The 25,808-nt window shown below is 34.9% G+C and overlaps 1 protein-coding gene across 1 annotated transcript; it reads left to right on the top strand.

The window, feature by feature from the left end:
• Positions 1-290: 290 nt before the first annotated feature.
• LOC109082324 (B-cell receptor CD22-like) lies at positions 291-25,798 on the top strand. Its single transcript, XM_042716096.1, has 15 exons — positions 291-345; positions 1,292-1,636; positions 1,729-1,871; positions 2,909-2,912; positions 3,494-3,613; positions 3,758-4,012; positions 6,530-6,769; positions 8,523-8,598; positions 8,870-8,912; positions 15,769-15,843; positions 15,978-16,052; positions 16,184-16,258; positions 24,586-24,660; positions 24,794-24,872; positions 25,030-25,798. Exons 1-14 carry the CDS (start codon positions 291-293, stop codon positions 24,860-24,862), a joined length of 1,650 nt encoding a protein of 549 aa, XP_042572030.1. The 3' UTR covers positions 24,863-24,872; positions 25,030-25,798.
• The last annotated feature ends 10 nt before the right edge of the window (positions 25,799-25,808 follow it).

Below are 25,808 nucleotides of genomic sequence, written 5' to 3'. Positions count from 1 at the left end.
CTGCGGAAAATGTGGACGGCATGAATCAGAGGCAAAAAAAAACATTGACAGCGGCGAGCGGATTTGCCCTGACATTAGACCATCTTAACAATAGCTTGACCCCGGAATAAACCAGTCACCTATCTGACTAAACCCTCAACAAACATCAGCATCGCAAATGCTTATATTGTTTTATAAAAATAACAATTAAAGATAACTAAAAAATAATCATTAAATAAAAACAATGAATAAAACTGGTTCATGATAATGAAATAAGACACTGTTCATTTGTTGTAGGTGTTGCTATGGTGATGTCAGTCAGAATGGCTCCTCCTTTTCCTCTGATCTTTCTGCTTGTGATTCACAGTGAGTCTCTGCAACACTTCAGAAACAATTGCCCTGTGTCTCAGTGTTCATACTGTCCATCCTAAATAGTATGATTACAATAAGTGTGTCCCAAAGCATAATATTTTGCAAAGAGTATGCCAAAAGTCCACAGATGGTCTACTATTTCAGGTCGATTTTTAAAGTGTGGATCTGTGCACACTCTAATGGCTAAAATTGCCCACAATCCATTGCGCTTTGGAGAAGGATTCAGTCCCGAATTACAAACAAGAATATAACACGTAAGAAAAACTACAAACGTGGCACATGCGCGTGATCGACGGTTTGGTAGAGAGGTTTACAAAAAGGGGTTTGAATTACTAATAATCAGCATTTAACATGGTAAAAAAAAAAAAAAAAAAAAAATATATATATATATATATATATAAAAAATTATATATTATTTATATTTATTTATTTATTTATTTATTTATTGTTATCCGTGTTATATTTCATTTGCAACAGCAATGTGAACTTTTATAAACATCCATTTGGTCGTTAATTTTTAAATGCATCATGTAGAAAATGAACTGAGTTCTCCACATGAAAGACCCGCGACTGGCAGATCAACGAGATACTTATTTTCTCTCCAGTACGGTAGGAAGTTAAATTAAATTAAATTAAATGTGACAAGATAATTGACTGGCAGTTTACAGTGACAGGGTGTGTGTAACAGGTGGGACAGAGCGCTCTTTTAAATACGCAATTGTGTGACGTGATAGTATGTCCCAAAGCTTGCCTACTCTTCTACTACACACTCAATAGTGTCTCCTTTTTCTTCAACAAAAGAGTACATATTTTAAGAGCGTAGTATAAGTAGGCACACTGAGACGCAGGGTCAGAGATTTTGCATGAAGTTATTTTTCCCCCACCAATGTCCTTTATACAAAAGCTGCTGCTATTTTGATCACTATATGAATTGTTTCAGGGGTTTCTAGTGCTAAGCAGAGTGTGAGTTACAGTCATTCACACATTTGTGCACTAGAGAACTCATCAGTGATAATGAGCTGCACTTATACATACCCTCCTGGACATCAGATCATGAATGTGTTCTGGACCAAAGGCTCTGCAGAAAATGTAGAGCCTCCAGATCTGTCTGAGGACCCTGAATACAGTCAGAGGCTTCAGTATCTGGGAGATAAACAGAAGAACTGCACCATCAGACTGAGTCATGTGACACAGAAGGATTCACACATGTACTATTTCAGATTTACTATAAATAAACCGGATAAGAAATGGACTGGTAAACCAGGAGTGAATCTTACTGTCACAGGTGATGAGGTTTCACTCTTCTTCTGTGCATTATGTCGAATAATAATCAGTGTATGACAGCAGCTCTAGATATAATGTGTGCGTTGTGTTCAGATCTTCAGGTGGAGTCTCCTGAGAGAGTGACAGAGGGAGATTCAGTCCGTCTGACATGTAAAAGCAGCTGCGCTCTGACTGACAGAGCAACATTCATCTGGTACAGAAACTCACAGCCATTAACTGAGAGAAGAGACAGAAACAATCAACTCCTGCTGCAGTCAGTCAGAAGAGAGGATGGATGTATGTAACATATTTACTCTACACCAAAAAAAAAACATCTACCCACCCTTTAATATAAAAAAAACGTGTGAGTACAGAATCATTAGTTCTCTTTTAAATTTGTAGAGTTTATGTTTGGAACTACACATTTTTATATATATATATATATAATATATATATATATATATATAGTATATATATATATATATATACCCACACAGCAAAAAATCTAGAGTGAAATTAACTCTTCTGGGAGTACATGTGAGACCACACTCAAGAGTGTGAAAGTGTTAAAATAGGAGTGTTAAATTAACACTGAATCAGAGTTAAAGTTAATGAGATAATTAAGTGATTGAGTGATGATTGACCATTATTGACGAGACCTGATGTTAACGAGCAGAATCAACAAAGACGAAAATCACTATTTTAATGTCACCATTATAGTGGCCAATGTTTGCTTTAGTTGGGCTCTTGACCCTTAAAATTTTAAAGTCAGATTTTGCTTGGCTGTTGTAATGGAGTTATAAAACAGACAGGCAAACAAAACATGTTGTTTTTCGTGAATCACTGAATGATTCTTCAGCATAGGATTACGGGAATTTTAAATACAATCTGTGGAATTTCTTAAAAGTTGTTTGTTCAAAAATCTTTCAAAAGAGTCCTTCACTTAGACATGCAAACATCAAGAATCAACCCGTGAACCTCAACGACGGTGACAATCAAAAAAAGCATGTTGCAGTGCATTCTGGGTGCCACCTATCAAAATTAATCCATGGCTCCCATGAAGCACTGCGGCATGAATAAATTATTAGCTGAATTGTCTTAGTAATTTCCTTTATTTTTACTATTCTATTTTTGTTTTCAATGCTACTTTTAGTAGTTTGTTTTCTAATGTTTAGACTTAACGTTTTAGGTTAAGGCTTTAAATAACTTCGGTGATTCAGATCAAATAATTATAATGTAAAAACATAACTAATAGCACATCATGTTTTTATTTTTGCTTGTCTCTCTATTACAGCTGAGTTATAACAGCCAAACCAAATCTAACTTTAAAAATGTAAGGGTCAAGAGCCCAACTAAAGCAAACACTGACCACTATAATGGTGACATAAAAATTGAGATTTTTGTCTTTGTTAATTCTGCTTGTTAACATCAGGTCTCGTCAATAATGGTCAATCATCACTCAGTTAATCACTTAATTATCTCATTAACTTTAACTCCGCTTCAGTGTTAATTTAACACTCCTATTTTAACACTTTCACACTCTTGAGTGTGGTCTCACATGTACTCCCAGCAGAGTTAATTTCACTCTGGATTTTTTGCTGTGTGTGTGTGTGTATATATATATATATATAATATATATATATATAATATATATATATATATATATATATATATATATATATATATATATATATATATATATTTTTTTTTTTTTTTTCTTCTTCTCTCTTTTTTTATTTCTTTAGATGCACCAAAGAGCATCTCATTGTCCATCAGTCCATCTGGTGAAATAGTGGAGGGAGATTCAGTGACTCTGAACTGCAGCAGTGATTCAAACCCACCTGCAGAGATCATCTGGTTTAAAGGAAAAACTCTGTAGGATCTGGAAGAATCTACAGCATCTCAAACATCAGCTCTGATGACAGTGGAGAATACAAGTGCAAGTCCAGAAATGAACATGGAGAGAAATACTCTGATGCTGTGACTTTAAACATCATGTGTGAGTATATTATAAAATGTATGATATTGAAGAACATCTTATCCTCTCTATTATGATCATTTTCAGATCACATTACTGACCAAAAACACAAAGGTCTTGTCAATTAACTTTCTTTCATGTTTATTTATTTATTTATTTTTTTAGACCCACCTAAAAGCATCTCAGTGTCCATCAGTCCATCTGGTGAAATAGTAGAGGGAGATTCAGTGACTCTGAACTGCAGCAGTGATTCAAACCCACCTGCAGAAATCAGCTGGTTTAAAGGAGGGACGTTTGTAGGATCTGGAAGAATCTACAGCATCTCAAAGATCAGCTCTGATGACAGTGGAGAATACAAGTGCAAGTCCAGAAATAAACATGGAGAGAAAGACTCTGATGCTGTGACTTTAAACATCATGTGTGAGTTAATGATGTTCATTAACTGTGACATTTAATCTTCTTTATACTACAGGGCCATTGAATTCTTGAATCTGATTGGCTGACAAACGTTCTGAGGTGTGCAATTATTTTCTGGGAAATGTATGGCGAATATAGTTCCAGGCAGCTCTCTTGACCGCATTACAGTTCCATATCACTTAGCATATAGTAAAGCTACACTGTAAAACCTGACAAGTCACAGTAACTCAAACCGTTTGAGTAAACAGATTGCCTTTACTTAAACCATGTAAGTTTTAAAACTTTGCAATTATGTAATCAAGTGATTAATTAAGTGCTGATTGAGCTTTTTAGTGATGAACAGCTGCTGTTAACAAACAGCATCACCAGCTCCACTTATTAATAACCAGACTGACTTTATTTCTGTCAGACGTCTACAGAAGATCTTATTGAGAATTAACTAAGGTTTAGATGTTGATTTATTGTTTCATTTGAAGTAACCATGTTAGAGATCAGTGTTTGCTTTAGTTGGGCTCTTGACCCTTGATTTCTGTCTTAGATTATTATTTTTTTTTTTTTGGACGTTGTAACCATGTGTTTTTGAAACGTGTTTGTTATAACTCAAAAAACCCAGAGAAAATATGATCAGGTATTGGTTGTTATACAGCATATTGGTGATGATAATCATCAATTATGGAGCTGTTCAGAGTTCAAAATCTTACTAAATAGGTGTTCTATAGTTAGTTCAGTTGATTACAATGAAAGCCATTCAAAAAGTCAGTGGTTCTTTCATAATCAGTTAATATAAAGTATTTTCCAAACAGTTTGGACTTCTATGGTGTCAATTAGTCACACACAGACATCAATAATCAGAATATGAACCTCAACAATGGTTACGAAAAAAAAAAAAAAAAACATGCTGCAATGCATGCTGGGTACTATTGTAGTACAAAACTCATCCATGGCTCCCAGCATGCTCTGCTCCATTTATTTATTTATTTTTTCATGGTCACCATTGTTGAGGTTCATATGCTGATTATTGATGTCTGTGTGTGACTAAGAGACACCACAGAAAACCAAACTGTTTGGAAAGTTCTTTATATTAACTGATTACCACAGAACCACTGGCTCTTAGAATGGCTTTTACTGTAATCAATCCAACTAATTACACAACACTTATTTCATCAGAGATTAGACTCCAAACAATTCAATAATCAGTGATTATCATCACCAATATACAGTATAACAACCAATATCTAGGTACAAGTTAGATAAAAAATGCAGCTTTGGATAAAATCAGCTTCTAAGAGTGTGAGTGTGTGTATAACACCTGATGATATTTTCTTTGGGCTTTTGAGTTACAACAAATGGTTACAATAGCCAGAGAAAAAACTAAAACAGAAGTCGAGGGTCAAGAGCCCAACTAAAGCAAACACTGATCTCTAACATGGTTACTTCAAATGAAAACATAAATCAACATCTAAACCTTAGTTAATTCTCAATCAGATCTTCTGTAGACGTCTGACAGAAATAAAGTCAGTAGGTTATTAATAAGTGGAGCTGGTGATGCTGTTTGTGGGGTTGTTTAATCAGATCTTGAGAGATTTAATGTATTTTATTTCAGTTGATTTCATCTAAGGCTGTGTCTGAAGTCAGTTGGAGTTCTTGTGTTTCTCTTTTCTTCAGTAATTTTGTTTGTTAACAGCAGCTGTTCATCACTAATTCACAATTATCACTCAATTAATTCACTTAATTATTTAATTGCAATGTATATCTTCTTTCAGTGAACTCAACTGAATTAAGTTCAGAGTACTCACAACTATTAGTTTTAAAACTTAAATGGTTTAAGGCAATCGGTTTCCTCAAACGGTTTGAGTAAACCTAACTTGTCAGGATTTTAAGGATATCTGTTTACTCAAACGGTTTGAGTTACACTACTTATCATTTACAACATATAATAACAAAAAAAACAACACTAACAAAAAAAACAAAAAGAAAGAAATAACACGATTTTACGAAAGTAAATGCACATGACATATCACTAGTGAGGTAATAACAGCGCTGTTCAGAGACGCTGCTGCAGTCTAATTCACACAAGCTCTTTCTCTCTCTCTCTCTCTCTCTCTCTCTTTCTCTCTCTCTGTGTGTCTCTGTCTCTCTCGCTCTCTTTCTAATAACTTAATTAATAACGGCATTAGAATGCTATCAACGGCTCACACCTCAATTGCCAGCTTTAAAATGATGTTTTAGATCCAGCAAAAGAAGCGTTGGATGAAATGCGGAAGAAATAATCCTACTCACAATAGCAATTTAAGTACAAAAACAAATCCCTTTAAATATATCATCTGATCGATGTCTTGAGGTGTGGTAACCGTAGTATAAGCGGAATAATTGACTCTGGGCCGTTGAATTATTAGAAAAATAATGCACACACGAGGTGGTGATGCGGCCACGACGCGAAGCCCATCGTCAATTATTCCTTACGTAATATCAAATGTATTGTGATTGTTAATGATATCCATGTTTTTTTTTCTGTTTTAGATCCACCCAGGAGTGTCTCAGTGTCTGTCTCTGGTGAAATAGTGGAAGGAGATTCAGTGACTCTGATCTGCAGCAGTGATTCAAACCCATCTGCAGAAATCAGCTGGTTTAAGGAGGATCAAAGCTCCTCTGTTGGATCTGGACAGAGTTTCAGTGCACTACAGAGTGGACGCTTCTACTGTGAGGCTCACAATCAACACGGATCTCAGAGATCAGACGCTGTTACTGTCACTGTTAAAGGTAGAGCAGCTCATTTACTTGTATTACTCCTGAAGAAAATTAATCTGTTCACGTTTTATTTATGTGTCTCTGTTGTACACTCTAAAAAATGCTGGGTTAAATATAACCCAACGCTGGGTTAAAAAGGGACCAACCCAACAGTTGGGTTGTTTTGACCCAGCAGTTGGCAGAGGTCTAAAGTCCAGGGTGTCATAAAGTAAAAGTCCTGCCATATTTTTATTCCACCCTGAACCCAGCAAGCTGTTTTAAACCAGAGGAGAAACCAAGTCATTCCTTTCACATCACAAACGAGTTCGAGTCAGGATCCCAAGTCCTCAAAGAGTTAAAGTAATGAGATAATTAAGTGACTAAGTCAATAAATGAAGATTGTGCATTAGTAATGACACCTGCTGTTAACAACTCAACATCACTGAAAGAAAAGAGAAACACAAGAACTACAACGGACCTCCAGGCACAGCCTTGATGAAATATACTGATATTTTATTTTTTTTTAAAAGCACACAAGAGTGCCACCAATAACTGGTGGTCCAGGTTTGCTTTAATTAAGTCTCTTGGACCCTTTTAATAACTCAAAGTAGTTGTTGTCTCTAGCATTGCATATATGTGTTTCACAGCAAACATTTGTGCACTGCTGAATCAAAAGCTTGAAAGTAGCAGAGTAACTTGTGATTTCTGCTAATAACTCATGGTAAATAAACATTCGTAAAGAGGTCTCTCTCTGCTGGTTTATTGTTCAGGTTACTGTATAACTACAAAAACAAACAAACAAACAAAACAAACTATTAACCACAATAGCCACCTTAATGTGTCAATATTGAATAATAAAAAAAAAAACTATATCAGCTCAGGAACTTTAGCCATAACATTTATCATACGATCCTCAACAGTGGTGTGAACAAATAATTTTTCATACATACCTGCAGTGCATGATGGGAGTTTTTACTATGGTGTTACCCAGCATTCATTGCATCATGAAGCATTTTTGTTGATGTCACCATTGTTGAGATTGGTATACTGGTTCTTGATGTCTCTCTGTGTCTAAATAGTATAGTAGGTTTTTTTTTTGGTGTATTATATGTATATACACACACACTTTTTTTTTTATTAATTCACTGTATAATTTAGAACAACAGTGTTCTGTAGTTTCACATAGTTCTTAATGCAAAACCTGAACAGGATAACATGGAAGCACAGTTTTATTTTAAATGAAATCAGGCCCATTTCATGAGGCTTGTTTCATCACATATATAACAGCAAATATCTCATCATTGTAAAACACCACATTGCATTTCTACAGAGAGAGAGTATCTAGGCGCAACAACTCAAGGGTCAAGAGAAGCACACTAAATCAAACACTGATCTTCCATGATGGGGCATCTATTTTAACCAATAAAACATCAACATCTGATCCTCTGTAATTTCCATAAACAGCATGGTTCATCATTAATGCACAATCATCATTTAATTAATCACTTATTTATCTCATTAACCCTAACCCTAAAACAACTTCTGCTGGAATAAAGACTTGTTTGTGACTTGAAAATGGAATGACTTGGTTCCTCCTCTGGTGAAATCATACTGCTGAGTTCATGGATGGGAGCAAAATATGGCAGGACTTTTACTTTCTGACCCCTGGACTACCCACCTCTGTCAAAATAACCCAACCGCTGGGTCAAAACAACCCAACCGCTGGGTTGGTCCCTTTTTAACCCAGCACTGGGTTATATTTAACCCAGCATTTTTTAGAGTGTAGGACATCTGGTGACATTGTACATATACGTTGTAGTGATTTGTGGAGCTGCAGTTATCATTGTGATGTTGGTGATTTGGTAAGATGTGTAGTATTTGATTGCAGACACTTAACCTCATTTATAACCTTCAGTAAAGAAAAAAAATAGCTGTGTGGGTAGCTTTCTACAAATATTGAATTTGTTGGAAGATTTTTTTTTTTTATCTTAGAAATGAAATAAGAATATTCTACAAGGCTGACAAAATTAAATTATCATATAAACGCATAAAAGTCCAAATAAAGTCCAAAAATAACATATAATAAAACATATAAACTATTAACTCTAACATGTAACATTCATTGTTTTTAAGGAGAAGCAGGGGGAAAAAGAAAAAAGACAAACTCGAAACTCAGGTGAGCAAAATTAGTTATCAATAGTCTCATCAGTAAATTAACTGTCCTGCTCAAAAAATTAAAATAAAAAAATAAATAAGGAATGCTTAAATGAAACAATGAATCTCAATTAATGAAAAATTTGGAAAAAAAAAATGTTTTAATAAGTTAAAACATATACTTATTAATTATACAGGACCTTTAGTAAACTGTGAATTAGTTTAAAACGTGAACACAGAACAGTGTTATTAGATTTGTTAAATTAATGTTAAATTACATTCAGACATGCAAACATGTACACTGTAAAACCCAACAAGTAACTTAACTCAAACCGTTTGAGTAAACAGATATCCTTAAAAACCTGACAAGTTAGGTTTACTCAAACCGTTTGAGGAAACCGATTGCCTTAACCATTTTAAGTTTTAAAACTTACCAGTTATGCGATACCCCTGAACTTAATTCAGTTGAGTTCACTGAAAGAAGATATACATTGCAATAAGTAATTAAGTGATTAATTGAGTGATAATTGAGCATTATTGATGAACACCTGCTGTTAACAAACAGAAATACTGAAGAAAAAAGAGAGAAAGGAACTACAACTGACTTCAGACACAGCCTCACTAAAACGTGACAAGTTATGTTCACTCAAAACCGTTTGAGGAAACCGATTGCCTTTAAACCGATTTAAGTTTTTTAAAAACTAATAGTTTGTGAGTACTCGGAACATTAAATTCAGTTGAGTTCACTGAAGGAAGGTATACATTGCACTTAAATAATTAAGTGATAATTGAGTGATAAATTGGTGAATTAGTGATGAACAGCTGCTGTTAACAAACAGATTACTGAAGAAAAGAGAAACACAAGAACTACAACTGACTTCAGACACAGCCTTAGATACAATAAACTGAAATAAAATACATTAAATCTCTCAAGATCTGATTCAAACAACCCCACAAACAGCATCACCAGCTCCACTTATTAATAACCAGACTGACTTTATTCTTGTCAGACTTCTACAGAAAAGATCTGATTGAGAATTAACTAAGGCTTTAGATGTTGATTTATGTTTTTCATTTAAAAGTAACCATGTTCGAGATCAGTGTTTGCTTTAGTTGGGCTCTTGACCCTTGATTTCGTGTCTTAGTTTTTTGCTTTGGCTGTTGTAACCACATTGTTTGTAACTCAAAAGGCCCAGAGAAAATATCATTAGGTGTTTATATACACCACACACACACACCACACACACCACACACACACACACACACCCACACCCACACACACACACACACACACACACACACACTCACTCACTCACTCACTCACTCACACTCACACTCTCACTCTCTCTTAGAAACTGCTTTTATCCAAAGCAACTTACAGGGCGTTCAGGTTAGCATTTAGGTTTTTATCTAACCTGTACCTAGATGTTGGTTGTTATACTGTGTATTGGTGATGACAATCATTGATTATTGTACTGTTTGGAGTCTAATCTCTGATGAAATAGGTGTTGTGTAACTAGTTCGATTGATTACAGTAAGACTGATTTTAAGAACCAGTGGTTCTGTGATAATCAGTTAATATAAAGAACTTTCCAAACAGTTCGGTTTTCTGTGGTGTCCCTTAGTCACACACAGACATCAATAATCAGCATATGAACCTCAACAATGGTGACCATGAAAAAAAAAGAAACAATGCAGCAGAGCATGCTGGGAGCCATGGATGAGTTTTGTACTACAATAGTACCCAGCAATGCATTGCAGCATTTTTTTTTTTTTTTTTTTTTTTTTTCGTAACCATTGTTGAGGTTCATATTCTGATTATTGATGTCTGTGTGTGACTAGTTGGCACCATAGAAGACCAAACTGTTTGGAAAATTCTTTATGTTAACTGATTATGAAAGAACCACTGACTTTTTCACTGACATCAACTGAACTAACTATAGAACACCTATTTAGTAAGATTTTGAACTCTGAACAGCTTCATAATTGATGATTATCATCACCAATATGCTGTATAACAACCATGATACCGATCATATTTTCTCTGGGTTTGTTGAGTTATAATAAAGGTGTTTCAAAAACACATGGTTACAACGTCCACAAAAAATAATCTAAGACAGAAATCAAGGGTCAAGAGCCCAACTAAAGCAAACACTGATCTCTAACATGGTACTTCAAATGAAACAATAAATCAACATCTACACCTTAGTTTAATTCTCAATAAGATCTTCTGTAGATGTTTGACAGAAATAAAGTCAGTCTGGTTATTAATAAGTGGAGCTGGTGGATGCTGTTTGTTAACAGCAGCTGTTCCTAGTCACATAAAGCTCAATCAGCACTTAATAATCACTTGATTACATAATTGCAAAGTTTTAAAACTTACATGGTTTAAGTAAAGGCAATCTGTTTACTCAAACGGTTTGAGTTACTGTGACTTGTCAGGTTTTACAGTGTAGCACAGTTGTGCTTTAGGTGTCCCGAGTTCCAGTCGCGGTATGTGGACCTTTCCCGATCCTCTCCATTTTCCCATGGCTTCCTGTCCACTTACAGTCCTATCAAAATAAATCATAAAACGCTAACGCTAAAAAAAATAATAATAATTACAGCGCTGCTGGCAAGAACTGATCTGTGAAAAATTGTGATCTTATCTAGATCGTGATGATAATCAGACATGTTCTTCAGCCGCAAAGTTAGAAGTTGAATGTAAAAAATGAAATTACTCTGCTGGTGAAGAAAGTGAACTTGGAACAAAACTGAGCTCTGATCTAGATATTTATGATGATCTGACAAGTCGTAAAACAATGAAAAACGATTTTGGTGCTCTCTGACCATCTGCATAATGAACTGCATTTGTTCTTCTGTCTTTAAGAGGAGACCATTGCACTCTCGGAGGAATGCAGCATCTCTTACATACATTTGCATTGGCCCAGGTACCAGGATCTTCATTAAGGAAGTCCTGTCGGAGATCTAGAATACATTTGCGAGTGTTATGTCATTGTCATGAAATGTTGCCAAGTATGGTAACCAATATTTAGAATTTGAGCACAAACACACCGTGAACACAAACCTTGAATAGTACACAGCCATTTGCTCCAGCAGGTGGAGGTAGTTATTTTTATTTTTTCTTTTCATTTTTTTCTTTGCACTTAAAAAGTATTCTTCTAGCTTCCTAAAACTGCGGTTGAACCATGATGTCACAAGGACTATTTTACTGATGTCCTTACTATGTTTCTGTGTCTGGGAACATTTCAATTGCATTGCTCTCCTTGTTATGGAGGGTCAGAAATGTCTCGGATTTCATAAAAAATATTTTAATTTGTGTTCCGAAGATGAACTGGGGTCTTACGGGTTTGGAACAACATGAGAGTTAATAATAATAATTAATGACAGAATTTATTTTTGGGTGAATGAACATTTTAATGTTCAGAGTGTCCTCTATTTCTGTGACAAATTTTAAAACTTTCACTCAAGTGGTTCTGTGTTCTGCCACAGACTCATGGGTGAAAGAAGAACACCAACTGATACAATAGGTGCCCAAGCACCTTTGCATTGATATAATATAATTCATATTATATATATATAATTCATAGAAAAAAAAAAAAAAAAAAAACTTGCTACGTTAACTGCATTGGGCTAACTGAGACTTGTCATAGCATTTGCATTTCATTGCTCTTTTGTTAGTTTTGATGATCTACTTAAAATTTCCACCATACCAAAACAAGGGGTTATCGTTACTTAAAATTTTCCACCATCTACTTAGCATTATTTCGAAGGACATTTAAAGCACCATACGTGTTAGTGACCACGAATTGGATAGTCTACAGTTGTGTTCTTTATCCCCGTGATGAATACTTGAAAGTCAACACTAATCTAATATTCTAAAATATAATTGTTCACACTCAGCTTTAACACTGGGTTTTGTTATAGGCTTAAACCATAAATATTTGACTGATATCGTGTTTGCATGAACTGTTGGTTTTAAACTGTAATTATAACTTTTTCTATTCAGGTTTAAAGAGCCACAAGCAGAGGTGGATAGTCCAGGGGTCAGAAAGTAAAGCAGAGGTGGATAGTCCAGGGGTCAGAAAATAAAAGTCCTGCCTAAACCCATGAACTCAGCAGCTGATTTTCACCAGAGGAGGAAATTCATTCCTTCCAAGTCACAAACAAGTCTCAAGTTAAATCCCAATAAGAGTTTAAGTTAATGAGATAATTAACTGACTAATTAAATGAAGATTGTGCATTAGTGATGAAACACCTACTGTTAACAATCAACATCACTGGAAAAGAGAAACACAAGAACTACAACTGACTTTAAGCACACAGCCTTGGATGTAATCAATTGGAAGAAAAAAAAAAAAAAAAAAAAAAAAAAAAAAAAACTTTGCCACCATAAGTGTGGTCAGTATTTGCTTCAGTTGGGCTCTTGAGCATTTTAACAGTTTTGATAAATTTGGTTCTAAACAAATGCATTACTGTTCACAGCAAACATTTGTGCACTGCTGAAAACAAATCTTGAACTAGCAGGTATCCGAAGCTTTTGATGACTGTATGATCTTGATTTGAATTTCTTTATTATTTTTCAAAAAGAGTGATATTTCATTAAATTACCACTACAATACTTTAATATTAAGAAAAAAAACCCTGCTTAGGCATTTAGCCATGAACATTTATCATGTGATCCTCATGGTGAAAATAATTATTCATACTGCAGTGCATTATGGGAGTCTTTCATGTATTGCAACATTTTTTGATGATTGTCACCATTGTAGAGATTCATATGTGGTTCTTGATATCTGTGTTGTCTAAAAAACACTGGAGTTCAAATTTTCTGTATGTGTTACACAGACTTGAATGCATTCTCTGTAAATATTAAAGCAGTACTTTTTTTTCAAACCTCGGATGACTTTCTATGGAAACAAAACAAACATTATTTTGAACATAATCACACCAGCTCATTGTGACAATGAGTTTATTGTAGATCACTGATCGCTCTTTTCTACAACACCACATACAAAAGCTACAGAGTGAGGTCTAGCACATACCAAGCCGTACAAGTCACGGGTCAGAGCAAACTAAGTCAAACACTGATCTCTATGATGGTGGCATCATTAAACCAATAAAAACATTAACGCGTCTGTAATTTACAATAACAGCAGGTGTTCATCACTAATGCACAATTATCATTTAATTAGTCACGTAATTATCTCATTAACTTTAACTCTTTGAGGACTTGGCTTTGTGACTTGGAAGGAATGACTGATTCGAAAGCGCTGATTCATGGGTGGAAAAACATATGGCAGGACTTTTACTTTCTGAATTGGACTATCCACCTCTGTTGTGCCAGTTACCCATCGCGTGTTGGTAGAGGCGTGTACCACAGTTTGCTTTGCCGACAGCGAAACGTGATTGGTAAACAGTTTGCCAGAATATACCCTGACCAAGAAGGACCCTAACAAAACACAAAACTAGAGATAAATCAGTCTTGCTGTTGGCTCTCCAGTGCACCTGTTGTCACTTTTACTTACACCAAAGCAGGTGAAACTGAGTCACAATCACTTCTGCTTTCTAATTGGACAGATTGACATCCCATAAGTTTAATTGACTTGGTGTTATACTGTGATGATTATGTGTTTCCTTTATTTTTGAGCAGAGGTGGGACTTTCAAGTCACAAGCAAGTCCTCAAAGAGTTAAAGTTAATGAGATAATTAGTTGACTAATTAAATGATGATTGTGCATTGGTGATGAACACCTGCTGTTACTGAGAATTACATAGGATCAGATGTTGATGTTTTATTGGTTAAAATTGGTACCACCATCATGGAGATCAGTGTTTACATTAGTTGGGCTCTTGACCCTTGACTCCAGTGTTGGATATCTCTCTGTAACAATGCATGAAGTGTTGTAAAGCAGGGAGATCAATACTGTACATTGAGCAGATATGAGCTGTTTTTATGCAGAGATCAGATCTAGTTAGACACACACAGACATCAAGAACCAGCATATGAATTTATATGCCTAGGTTTTTGCATAACCAACCCTGTGAAAAGAAGTGCTGCTCTAATAGTAACTGTGAAATGCATAATTTTTATTTTTTAGTCCAGATCTAGTTAGACACACACAGACATCAAGGAACCAGCATATTGAATCTCAACAATGGTGGCAATCAACAAAATGTTTCATGCTGCAATGCATGCTGGGTAACACCATAGTAAAAACTCCCATCATGCACTGCAGTATGAAAAATTATTGTCACCACTGTTGAGGATCATATGATAAGTGTCCATGTCTAAAAGCCTGATCTAAAAAAAGGCTCTTTTTCAATATTGAAGCATTATAGCGGCATGTTTAATATGTCTTTTTTCAGTTTAGTGTCAGTCAATAAACAAAAGAGAGACCATTTCATGATGTTTATTTATCATGCGTTATAGGCAGATATAGTATAAGATCACCTGCTTTTTCAAGCTTTGATTCAGCAATGCATAAATGCTTGCTATAAAACAACACTGTAATTGCTTAAATGCAAATTACTTTGAGCTAATGAAAGGGTCAAGAGCTCAAGTAATGCAAACACTGATCTCCATGATGGTGGCATGATTTTAACTAATAAAACATCAACGTCTGATCCTCTGTAATTCTCAGAAACAGCAGGTGTTCATCACTAATGCACAATCCTCATTTAATTAGTCACTTAATTATCTCATTAACTTTAACTCTTTGAGGACTTGGTATATGACTTGAAGACTTGCATGTGACTTGAAAGTCCCACCTCTGTTTTTGAGCAGTGAACTATGAGTTTGAATGCAGTTGTGAGTTGCTTATTAGCAATGGTTACTTGTTTAGTCTCTACTAATGTCTCAATTCTTCAATGTCAAAGATGAATCATTCCAGACCTGGTGATGACAGATATAAAGTATCTGATGTTGAGATGACTGAAGATCTGTATGAGAATGTAAGTTATCTTTAGGTAGTCCATTGGTGTGGACACTGATATGGTTATTGTTATATATATATCATTAGAGTTAACAACCATTGGTCAATTTCTGATTCTGTTTTCTCTCTGTTGTTTTTTCTTCAATGTCAAAGATGATACATTCCAGACCTGCTGATGACGGATATAAAGTATCTGATGTTGAGACGCCTGAAGATCTGTATGAGAATGTAAGTTATTGTTAGTCCATTGGTGTGGATGCTAATATGGTTATTGTCATAGATATCATTATAGTTAACAACCGTTGGTCAATTTTTTGATTCAGTTTTCTGTCTATTCTGTTTTTTCTTCAATGTCAAAGATGAATCATTCCAGACCTGATGATGGCCAATACAAAGTATCTGATGATGAGACGACTGAAGAGCTGTATGAGAATGTAAGTTATCATTAGCTAGTCTATTGGTGTGGACACTGGTATGGTTATTGTTATAGATCTCATTATACAGGTGTTTCTCAATAAATTAGAATGTCATGGGAAAGTTAATTTATTCCAGTAATTCAACTCAAATTGTGAAACCCGTGTATTAAATAAATTCATTGCACACAGACTGAAGTAGTTTAAGTCTTTGGCTCTTTTAATTGTGATGATTTTGGCTCACATATAACAAAAACCCACCAATTCACTATCTCAACAATTTAAAATATGGTGACATGCCAATCAGCTAATCAACTCAAAACATCTGCAAAGGTTTCCTGAGCCTTCAAAATGGTCTCTCAGTTTGGTTCACTAGGTTACACAATCATGGGGAAAACTGCTGATCTGACAGTTGTCCACAAGACAATCGTTGACACCCTTCACAAGGAGGGTAAGCCACAAACATTTATTGCCAAAGAAGCTGGCTGTTCACAGAGTGCTGTATCCAAGCATGTTAACAGAAAGTTGAGTGGATAGAAAAAGTGTGGAAGAAAAAGATGCACAACCAACCGAGAGAACCGGAACCTTATGAGGATTGTCAAGCAAAATCCATTCAAGAATTTGAGTGAACTTCACAAGGAATGGACTGAGGCTGGGGTCAAGGCATCAAGAGCCACCACACAAAGATGTGTCAAGGAATTTGGCTACAGTTGTCGTATTCCTCTTGTTAAGCCACTCCTGAGGCATCTTACTTGGGCTAAGGAGAAGAAGAACTGGACTGTTTCCCAGTGGTCCAAAGTCCTCTTTTCAGATGAGAGCAAGTTTTGTATTTTTTTTTTTTTTTTTTTTTGGAAACCAAGATCCTAGAGTCTGGAGAAAGGGAGGAGAAGCTCTTAGCCCAAGTTGCTTGAAGTCCAGTGTTAAGTTTCCACAGTCTGTGATGATTTGGGGTGCAATGTCATTTGCTGATGTACTTCAACCATTTTTTTTTTTTTTTGAAAACCAAAGTCACTGCACCCGTTTACCAAGAAATTTTGGAGCACTTCATGCTTCCTTCTGCTGACCAGCTTTTTGAAGATGATGATTTAATTTTCCAGCAGGATTTCACCTGTCCACACTGCCAAAAGCACCAAAAGTTGGTTAAATGACCATCGTGTTGGTGTGCTTGACTGGCCAGCAAACTCACCAGACCTGAACCCCACAGAGAATCTTTGGGGTATTCTCAAGAGGAAAATGAGAAACAAGAGACCGAAAAATGCAGCTGAGCTGAAGGCCACTGTCAAAGAAATCTGGGCTTCCACACCACCTCAGCAGTGCCACAAACTGATCACCTCCATGCCATGCCGAATCGGGGCAGTAATTAAAGCAAAAGGAGCCCCTACCAAGTATTGAGTACATGTACAGTTAATGAACATACAGTACTTTCCAGAAGGCCAACAATTCACTAAAAATGTTTTTTTTTTATTTTTTTATTGGTCTTATGAAGTATTCTAATTTGTTGAGAAAGTGAATTGGTGGGTTTTTGTTAAATGTGAGCCAAAATCAATTAAAAGAACCAAAGACTTAAACTACTTCAGTCTGTGTGCACTGAATTTATTTAATACACGAGTTTCACAATTTGAGTTGAATTACTGAAATAAATGAACTTTTCCACGACATTCTAATTTGAGAAGCACCTTTAGTTAACAACTGTCGGTGGCAAAGATGAATCATGCGAGACCTCATGATGATAGACTTAAAGGTAATGACATTGAGTCGACTGAACCTGTGTTTGAGAATATAATGGTAAGTGCTTTCACTCTTGATATCAAATGTTTACTGACAAAGTATATGGTGTACAGAATGTAATGCACTGTTTAAGATCAAGTAATCTCGTAAAGTTCTTTTATACTGACAAGAGATTTGAAATGTGTTATTAATGTAGTAATTTACTTTCTTTCAGTGTGGCAGGCCGTAGTGTTTGGGACACTTGGCAAAACATTTTATATACTTTTTTTTTCTTCCTTTTTTTTCTGTGTCTCTCTGTGTGTGGATCCCTTAATGATTGACAGTAGTGTCTTGATTTACACAAATTTATTTAGCAGTTGACCCTTCGCAAAAAGCTTGATGAACAGGACCAATCATAACACTGTTAAAAATCACTGTAAAAAAAACGGCCACATTTTGACAGTAACATGCTGTTTTTCTTTAAAACAGTGCATTCTGGGTAATATTCATCATTTTCGAGAAAGTAGTCTGCTGCTATATATGGTAAATGAACAGCAGAATCACACACCCTCATTCACTTTTGAATTAAGACACTGATGAACAGCTGCTGTTAACGAGCAGAATCACTGAAGAAAAGAGAAACAAGACACACACAAGAACTACAACTGACTTTAGCCACAGCCTTAGATGAAATCAACTGAAGATTTAAACAATCAACAAACAGCTTTACCAGTTTCACTCATTACTAACCAGACTGACTTTATTTCTGTAAGATCAGAGATCAGAGATCAGAGATCAAAAGATCTTATTGAGAGTTACAGCGTTTTAGATGATGATGTTTTATTGTTTTGTTTGATGTTACCATTTTGGAGATATTTGCTTTAGTTGGGATCCTGACCCTTGACTTCTGAGCAGTAAGTTTTGTTTAATTGCTATATTTGTGTTTTTAAGATACATTTATTATAGCAACTGTTTCTAATAGCCGTAATCTATTATACTGGCTTAAAGTGTCGCTGGATTCATTTGTAGTTTAGTTATGAATCTAATACATATCAATTTTTTTTTCTTTGATTTACCTTTTGAGATTGAACAGTTTTGTGACAACCAGAAAATAAGGATATAAGAACAGTTTGGGTTTAAATTATTTTGAGCTTCAATCAAGTACACCTGGTTGCAGCCTGCAGATCGAGGTGGGGCTGCACCTGGGGCGGGGCTGCATGTGTCGCCCCACCCCTTACCTACTCTGAATTGGTTATTCCCAGTAGAAATAAAAGTTTCTCGATTTCTCCACTTTAAAATAATGTGGAGCAGCATAAAATAAAGTCAGTCTGGGGAGGAAAAAGGCTTTACTTTGCAATGTAGTAAAGAAAATTAAAGTTTCCTAAAAATTTAAATGGCACACAGCAAACACACATTAGACTATTGTGGTGTCATTAATCTACTGCATGACAGATATTTATATGTAACAATAATTGTCTTATGCTGCATAAATAAAAAAAAAAAAAAAAGTGATACATCCTTTTCATTTCCTTTCTCACACAGAGAATTTTGATTATTTCATATCAGTCAAGGGTCAAGAGCCCAACTAAAGCAAACACTGATCTCTAACATGGTTACTTCAAATGAAACAATAAATCAACATCTAAACCTTAGTTAATTCTCAATCAGATCTTCTGTAGACGTCTGACAGAAATAAAGTCAGTCTGGTTATTAATAAGTGGAGCTGGTGATGCTGTTTGTGGGGTTGTTTAATCAGATCTTGAGAGATTTAATGTATTTTTATTTCAGTTGATTTCATCTAAGGCTGTGTCTGAAGTCAGTTGTAGTTCTTGTGTTTCTCTTTTCTTCAGTAATTATGTTTGTTAACAGCAGGTGTTCATCACTAATGCTCAATTATCACTCATTTAATCACTTAATTATTTAATTGCAATGTATATCTTCTTTCAGTGAACTCAACTGAATTTAGTTCAGAGTACTCATAACTGTTAGTTTTAAAAATTAAATGGTTTAATCAAACCGTTTGAATCAAACAACTTGACTAAACCCAAATTTTACAGATTCTTAACGATATCATTTCAACCAAACTTTTATAACTAACTCACCATCAGACATACACAGATTATTCACCCAAAACATCATAAAAACTAATTTAACTCAAAAAAATGATTTTAGTTGTTTGCTCAGTTTACTTAAATAAAATAAGCTGAAACAACATAAAACTTTAGTTTTTTTATTCAGTTGTCGTTTACACTCAATTTTTATTATGTTAAATGAAATTACATTTGTAAAATGTTAACTTAAACCATTGAAGTTAAGTAGGGGCTACATGAATCATTTATGTTGCATTGACTAAATGCTGGGCAGTGGGATTTCTAGTTCCCAGCATGCTTTGCATAGGAGAGTAAATGTTGAAATTAAGTGCTGTTTAATGTGTTTTTGCTAAAGGGTAAGGCTAACCCTAACCCTAACCCTAAAGGGAAAGACATATTCAAGTTTGTTGTTTAGTTATTTTTTGACATTTAAAAGAGTTTATGTTAATGATTATTTTTGAGGTTACCATTATGGTGAAGTATAGACTTTGTGGTTAGGCTATAGGCCACATGAGCTATAACTATGCTAATGTCATGAGAACATTTTACATGATCATTACTTGCATATGTTGAAAGTGTTATGCTGGCTGTTATACTCTCATAAAAATAAATATGAAAATCTAAAGAAAAAAAAATCAGTTTGAGAACCAGGACATGATTTGCATAGTCTATATTGTCAGCATTTCTACCCTTCACAACCAAACGATCATAGAACATTTATATGTGTGTATGACACCCTATTGACAACCTAAGCTCAAGCTCTACTCTTCACCACAATGGTAACCAAAAAAAAAAACAATTTATGTTGTCTGAACTAAACATATAAACAAATAACTAAACATTAAAACCTTAAACTCTAACAGGCCTTTCTATTTTCATAAAAATGCATAAAACTCACGCAACTCTGCACAAAGGAACCAGTATGAATAGCAGCAACACTGCTTGGATCAACAAGAGTGAATTATGTTCAGGGAACATTCACAGAATATGTCCAGTGAAATTGTTGTGAGCTCATTCAATTAGCATGAATTTTACTCATCAGTACATTTAACTTAATTTAAGTTCAAATAAATCAGTTTAAATGCGTGGAAATGTGTGTCATAATTTTATTAAGTTGACATTCACAACTAAATCAACACTAAAAATTCATCACAGATCTACGAGCAAAAGCTTATAAAAACGATTGTACTACTGATCTTAATATTATGGCCTGTTTCTCAAATGCATCATAACTTAAGTAGCACTTGAAATTCATCACAGATCTACGAGTGTTCTGGAGTAATAATAAAGCCCTAAGTGCATCATGAGAACAGATTTATGCGGTCACCTGCAGGACAATCAGCAGATTACACCTTTAACTTAACATTTAAATAAACGAGCATGTACTGCAATTACGAGCCATTCTATAAGGTGACATTTCAGCACTTGACAAATGGATAGCGACTCCAAAGTAGCACTTAAGGCATGGCTATGTGCTATTGCGTTAAGTGCATTTTTGGGAAACGCACGTGAAACAATAGCGAACAACCGTAAAATGACTCATAGAAAACGTTCTTAAGGTCTTAGATCAATCATTATGGAGAAACGCAGCCCAGATAAACGAATGACTTGACACAAACCATACAGAGGCAGAGCCTACAGAGCTTTCTTTTGTGTAGGCATAAATTCTGCAACCTAACAGTGAAACATTTAGTTTATCTAATAAATATTAATTTACTTCGCACCTGCACTCACAACTACCTACACACCTTTGGCACACCTTTGTGCACTGTAGTGCGGGAAGAAAGTATTAGACAAGTACAGACCACTATTAATTTATGTGAACAGGTAGTTTTAGACAATAAGCTGAGTTTATTTAATTAATATTGGGTGTTGGCCAGCTAACTGATAGCATAAAAAAATATTTTCTCTAACAACTAAACCCACGTCACAGAACCGTTGTGTGACTGACTCACAGTAGGTGCATAGAGTGGTGTATCGTTCCTTGAATCAGTCTTTGAAAGACCCATTATTATAGACAAAAATTCACTGACCAATTATTATAGACAGCCACTTGATTTTATTCCTGAATTAATAAATGAAGCATTTTGAACGAATAGATTGAATAAAAGGCTCCTTTATTAACACAATTAAATACTGTGAAATACACAGTGATATTACTTTCATAATTCAAGTTTCATTTTCATTTAATTTCAAATCATTTCATTTTGTTCATATTTCTGTATTAAAAATGTTGTATAAAACAATCTTATTTCATTATACAATTATATTATACAATAATTGCTATGTAAATGCACGTACAGCCGTCTGAACAGCATTAAACTGTAAATACATCTAAAAGCATCTTCAGATGCAGGTTCTATATCTCTGAATAATTGGTAACAGCCTATTGTCATATTATTCTATTATTCTTTTTTTTTTTTGAAGTAAGAATTTAACATTAAAGATGATTAAAGAAAATCAGGTGCCTCTTATGGGAAAGTTAATTTCTGACACTGATCTCTGAAAATCAGGTGCCTCTTATGGGAAAGTTAATTTCTGACACTGATCTCTGGTTTATTGTTTGAAGTGTTATTTCAGGGTTTGGATATGTTCTTATGATTCAAACGAGTTTACCTTCAATTCATGACGTCGAATTCACATTTCAGATTCAATCATTGAAACAAGCGCTCTGACGAACAAATAGTCCCATGCCAGTCGGATAACAACATATGATTTCCTAAATTTGTATAAAGTGCTCTATTGAATAAAACTCAAAATAGAAAAAATAATAGATGTGCTAATTTCTTTTCGTATCTGTCATTTTATTTAAGTTCCTTCATAGTCCAAAATGCAGTATATTGTCTTAAACAAAATTATGACTACATGTTCACATAAATTGATCGCTACTATAGTACAACAGGCTGCTACATTCTCCCCGTGCTGCAGTGCATCACACAGCTTTGCCAGACAGATTTTGATAGGTGGATACTATAATAAAAAAATAGGAGAAATAAACACGTTAAACATGTAGAATAATACAACCAAAAAAGATATAAAAAGAAAAAAAAAAAAAAACATTAAGAATCCGTAGAAGCAGAGGACTCTTATTATGTTTTTAGGACTCTTATTATGTTTTTAGGACTCTTATTATGTTGTAATATTTGGTCGACCAATCAGCGGAGAGGGGCGTTTCATTCCCGCTCACATGTAGAGATTGAATATTCAAGTTGTTCATTCATTTTTTGTCCCTGAACATAAAAACGAAAAAATTAAAATGAATTCTTGATTTTTCGTTTTGTTTGGACAAATGAAAAATGAAAAATGTGCCATTTTTCAAAATACACACAAATCAATATTAAAAAAAAAAACGTAATAAAAGATATTGTAATAAAATATTATAAAAGTGGCGTAATACATTCAAATGTGTTTTAATAAGACAAAACTCAGTAAACATTTTTTAATGAAGCATTCTATTTACAGACAAGCAGGTTATGGGAGGAAAATGTTTTACGCGTCATTAAACGCGTTGCGTTTGTATTCTGGGCTCATATCTGCTTGTCTGTGAATATAATGCCAAATTCAGTAAACACATTATTTTTACTGAGTTTGGTCTTTTAAAAACACTGTTTTAATGGATTAAGCCACGTACTTTCATGTTAAGTGTTTTAGAATGTCCCAGTGATTCATTTGTGAATTCGACTGGTCCAGAAGATTAAATTTGCAACAGCTAACATCTCGTGATTCAATAAAACAGATAGTGAGTCAAGTTAACAATAAACAACTGTGCTTTATAATGAAGGCTTTTTAAAACTGCACAGTTTTTAGCTTTTTAAACAACATACTCGCTCCTACACCAACTACGCACACATTTCCTATCATGCAGCTATGTCTATGAAAGACGATCGAACCAATCAGAGTAGGCATGGGGCGGGGCGACACGTGCAGCCCTGCCCCAGGTGCACCCCGCCTCGATCTGCAGGCTGCAGCTGGGTGTACTTGGCTATGTCATTATCAGAAAAAATGGCCAATATAACCTGAAAACATTTTCTCTGTTTTTTTTTTTGTTTTGTTTTTTAACCATAACCAGTGTGTTTCCCTGCCACTCATGGTTCTCGTGTGTTGAGGAAACAATGATATTGACAGTGTTACGCATGCGCAGGATACTTTACTTCCTGAACAAGTGCGCACCCGAGTCTGTGTTGCTTGCACATTCACGTGAACTGCGCCACAGTTCGGGAGCAACCGAACTTAGATCACCTTCTTCAGGTAGTCTCGGGTTCGGTACCCCAGTGCGCACCAGGGTCCGATGACAGCATTCACATTAGCGATTTTTCATGCGAACCGTGCCCCGTTCCACACTAAACTGCCAGTGTGAAAGCCCCCTAACACTCTTTTAGAATGGGACCATATATGCTCTGAGCAGTGTTAATTTAACACTCAGGATTTTACTGTGTAGTCCATTGGTGTGTACGCTAATATGGTTATTGTCATGGATATCATTATAGCTAACCGTTGGTCAATTTTTGATTCAGTTTTCGCTCTAATCTGTTTTTTTCTTCAATGTCAAAGATGAATCATTCCAGACCTGATGATGACAGATGTAAAGTATCTGATGATGAGATGACTGAAGATCTGTATGAGAATGTAAGTTATCATTAGCTAGTCCATTGGTGTGGACGCTAATCTGGTTATTGTTATAGATCTCATTATAGTTAACAACCGTCGGTCAATATTTGATTCTGTTTTCTCTCTATTTTTTTTTTCTTTAATGGCAAAGATTAATCATGCAAGACCTCATGATGATAGTCTTAAAGGTAATGACATTGAGTCGACTGAACCTGTTTGAGAATATAATGGTAAGTGCTTTCACTCTTGATATCAAATGTCTACTGACAAAGTATATGGTGTACAGAATGTAATGCACTGTTTAAGATCAAGTAATCTTATAAAGTTATTTTATACTGACAAGAGATTTGAAGTGTGTTATTAATGTAGCAATTTACTTTCTTTCAGCATGGCAGGCCATAGTATTTGGGACACTTGGCAAAACATTTTATAGATTTAAATTTTTCTTTTCCTTGTTTTTTTTTTCTTTTTCTCTCTGTCTCTCTGTGTGTGGATCCCTTAACAATTGACAGCATTGCCTTGATTTAAACAAATTAATTTAGCAGTTGACCCTTCGCAAAAAGCTTGATTAACAGGACCAATCATAATGCCAAATCCAATTTAAGACAGGAGGGTAGATTTACTTTGGTGGGCTTGAAAATTGTGTGTATTGACATCTTTCTGCAGTTGAAAAAAATAGGTTAACATTAAAGAGCCACAAAATGGTATTTATTGTTTAAATCACTTAAAAATTTTAAATTTGAAAGCTGAGCCTTTGTTTCATATAAGAAGTAAATTACTTTGTCTTGTCTGTCGGCATGTTGTCATTTCCCTCTTTGCTCTGCGATGTATTTTTCACTGCACGAGAACATGTGTAGTGTGAGAGCGGCATGGCTTGTCAGACTTGCCAACAGTTACTTAAGAGGGCAGGTTTTTGCGAAGGGTCATTTAGTTTTATCCAGTGTGACTTACAAATGATGTGCCTTAAAGGTACTGTAACTTTATTTGACTGTACTAAAGCATAAAAATACCATATGAATTATGAAAATCTTAATTTATAACAAACAAAAATAATATAATCATGTAAGATCTCATTGTATGTATATCTTTAAACACAATGCATATTGTAAATTCTGCCTAATAAGTGTATTGCCTTTTTATTAAATTGTATTTTCATACTGCAGCTT

This window comes from Cyprinus carpio, chromosome B1 (genome assembly GCF_018340385.1).
Source record: "Cyprinus carpio isolate SPL01 chromosome B1, ASM1834038v1, whole genome shotgun sequence".
Classification (NCBI taxonomy): Eukaryota; Metazoa; Chordata; class Actinopteri; order Cypriniformes; family Cyprinidae; genus Cyprinus; species Cyprinus carpio.
The sequence above is the reverse complement of the archived record's forward strand: the minus strand, read 5'-3'. Positions and strand labels throughout refer to the sequence as shown.

Coding starts and splice junctions, on each gene's coding strand:
- LOC109082324 (XM_042716096.1), top strand. CDS start 291: ATGTCAGTCAGAATGGCTCCTCCTTTTCCTCTGATCTTTCTGCTTGTG. Junction 3,614..3,757: donor TGTGACTTTAAACATCATGT/GTGAGTATATTA, acceptor TTATTTTTTTAG/ACCCACCTAAAAGCATCTCA. Junction 16,259..24,585: donor CTGAAGAGCTGTATGAGAAT/GTAAGTTATCAT, acceptor TCAATGTCAAAG/ATGAATCATTCCAGACCTGA.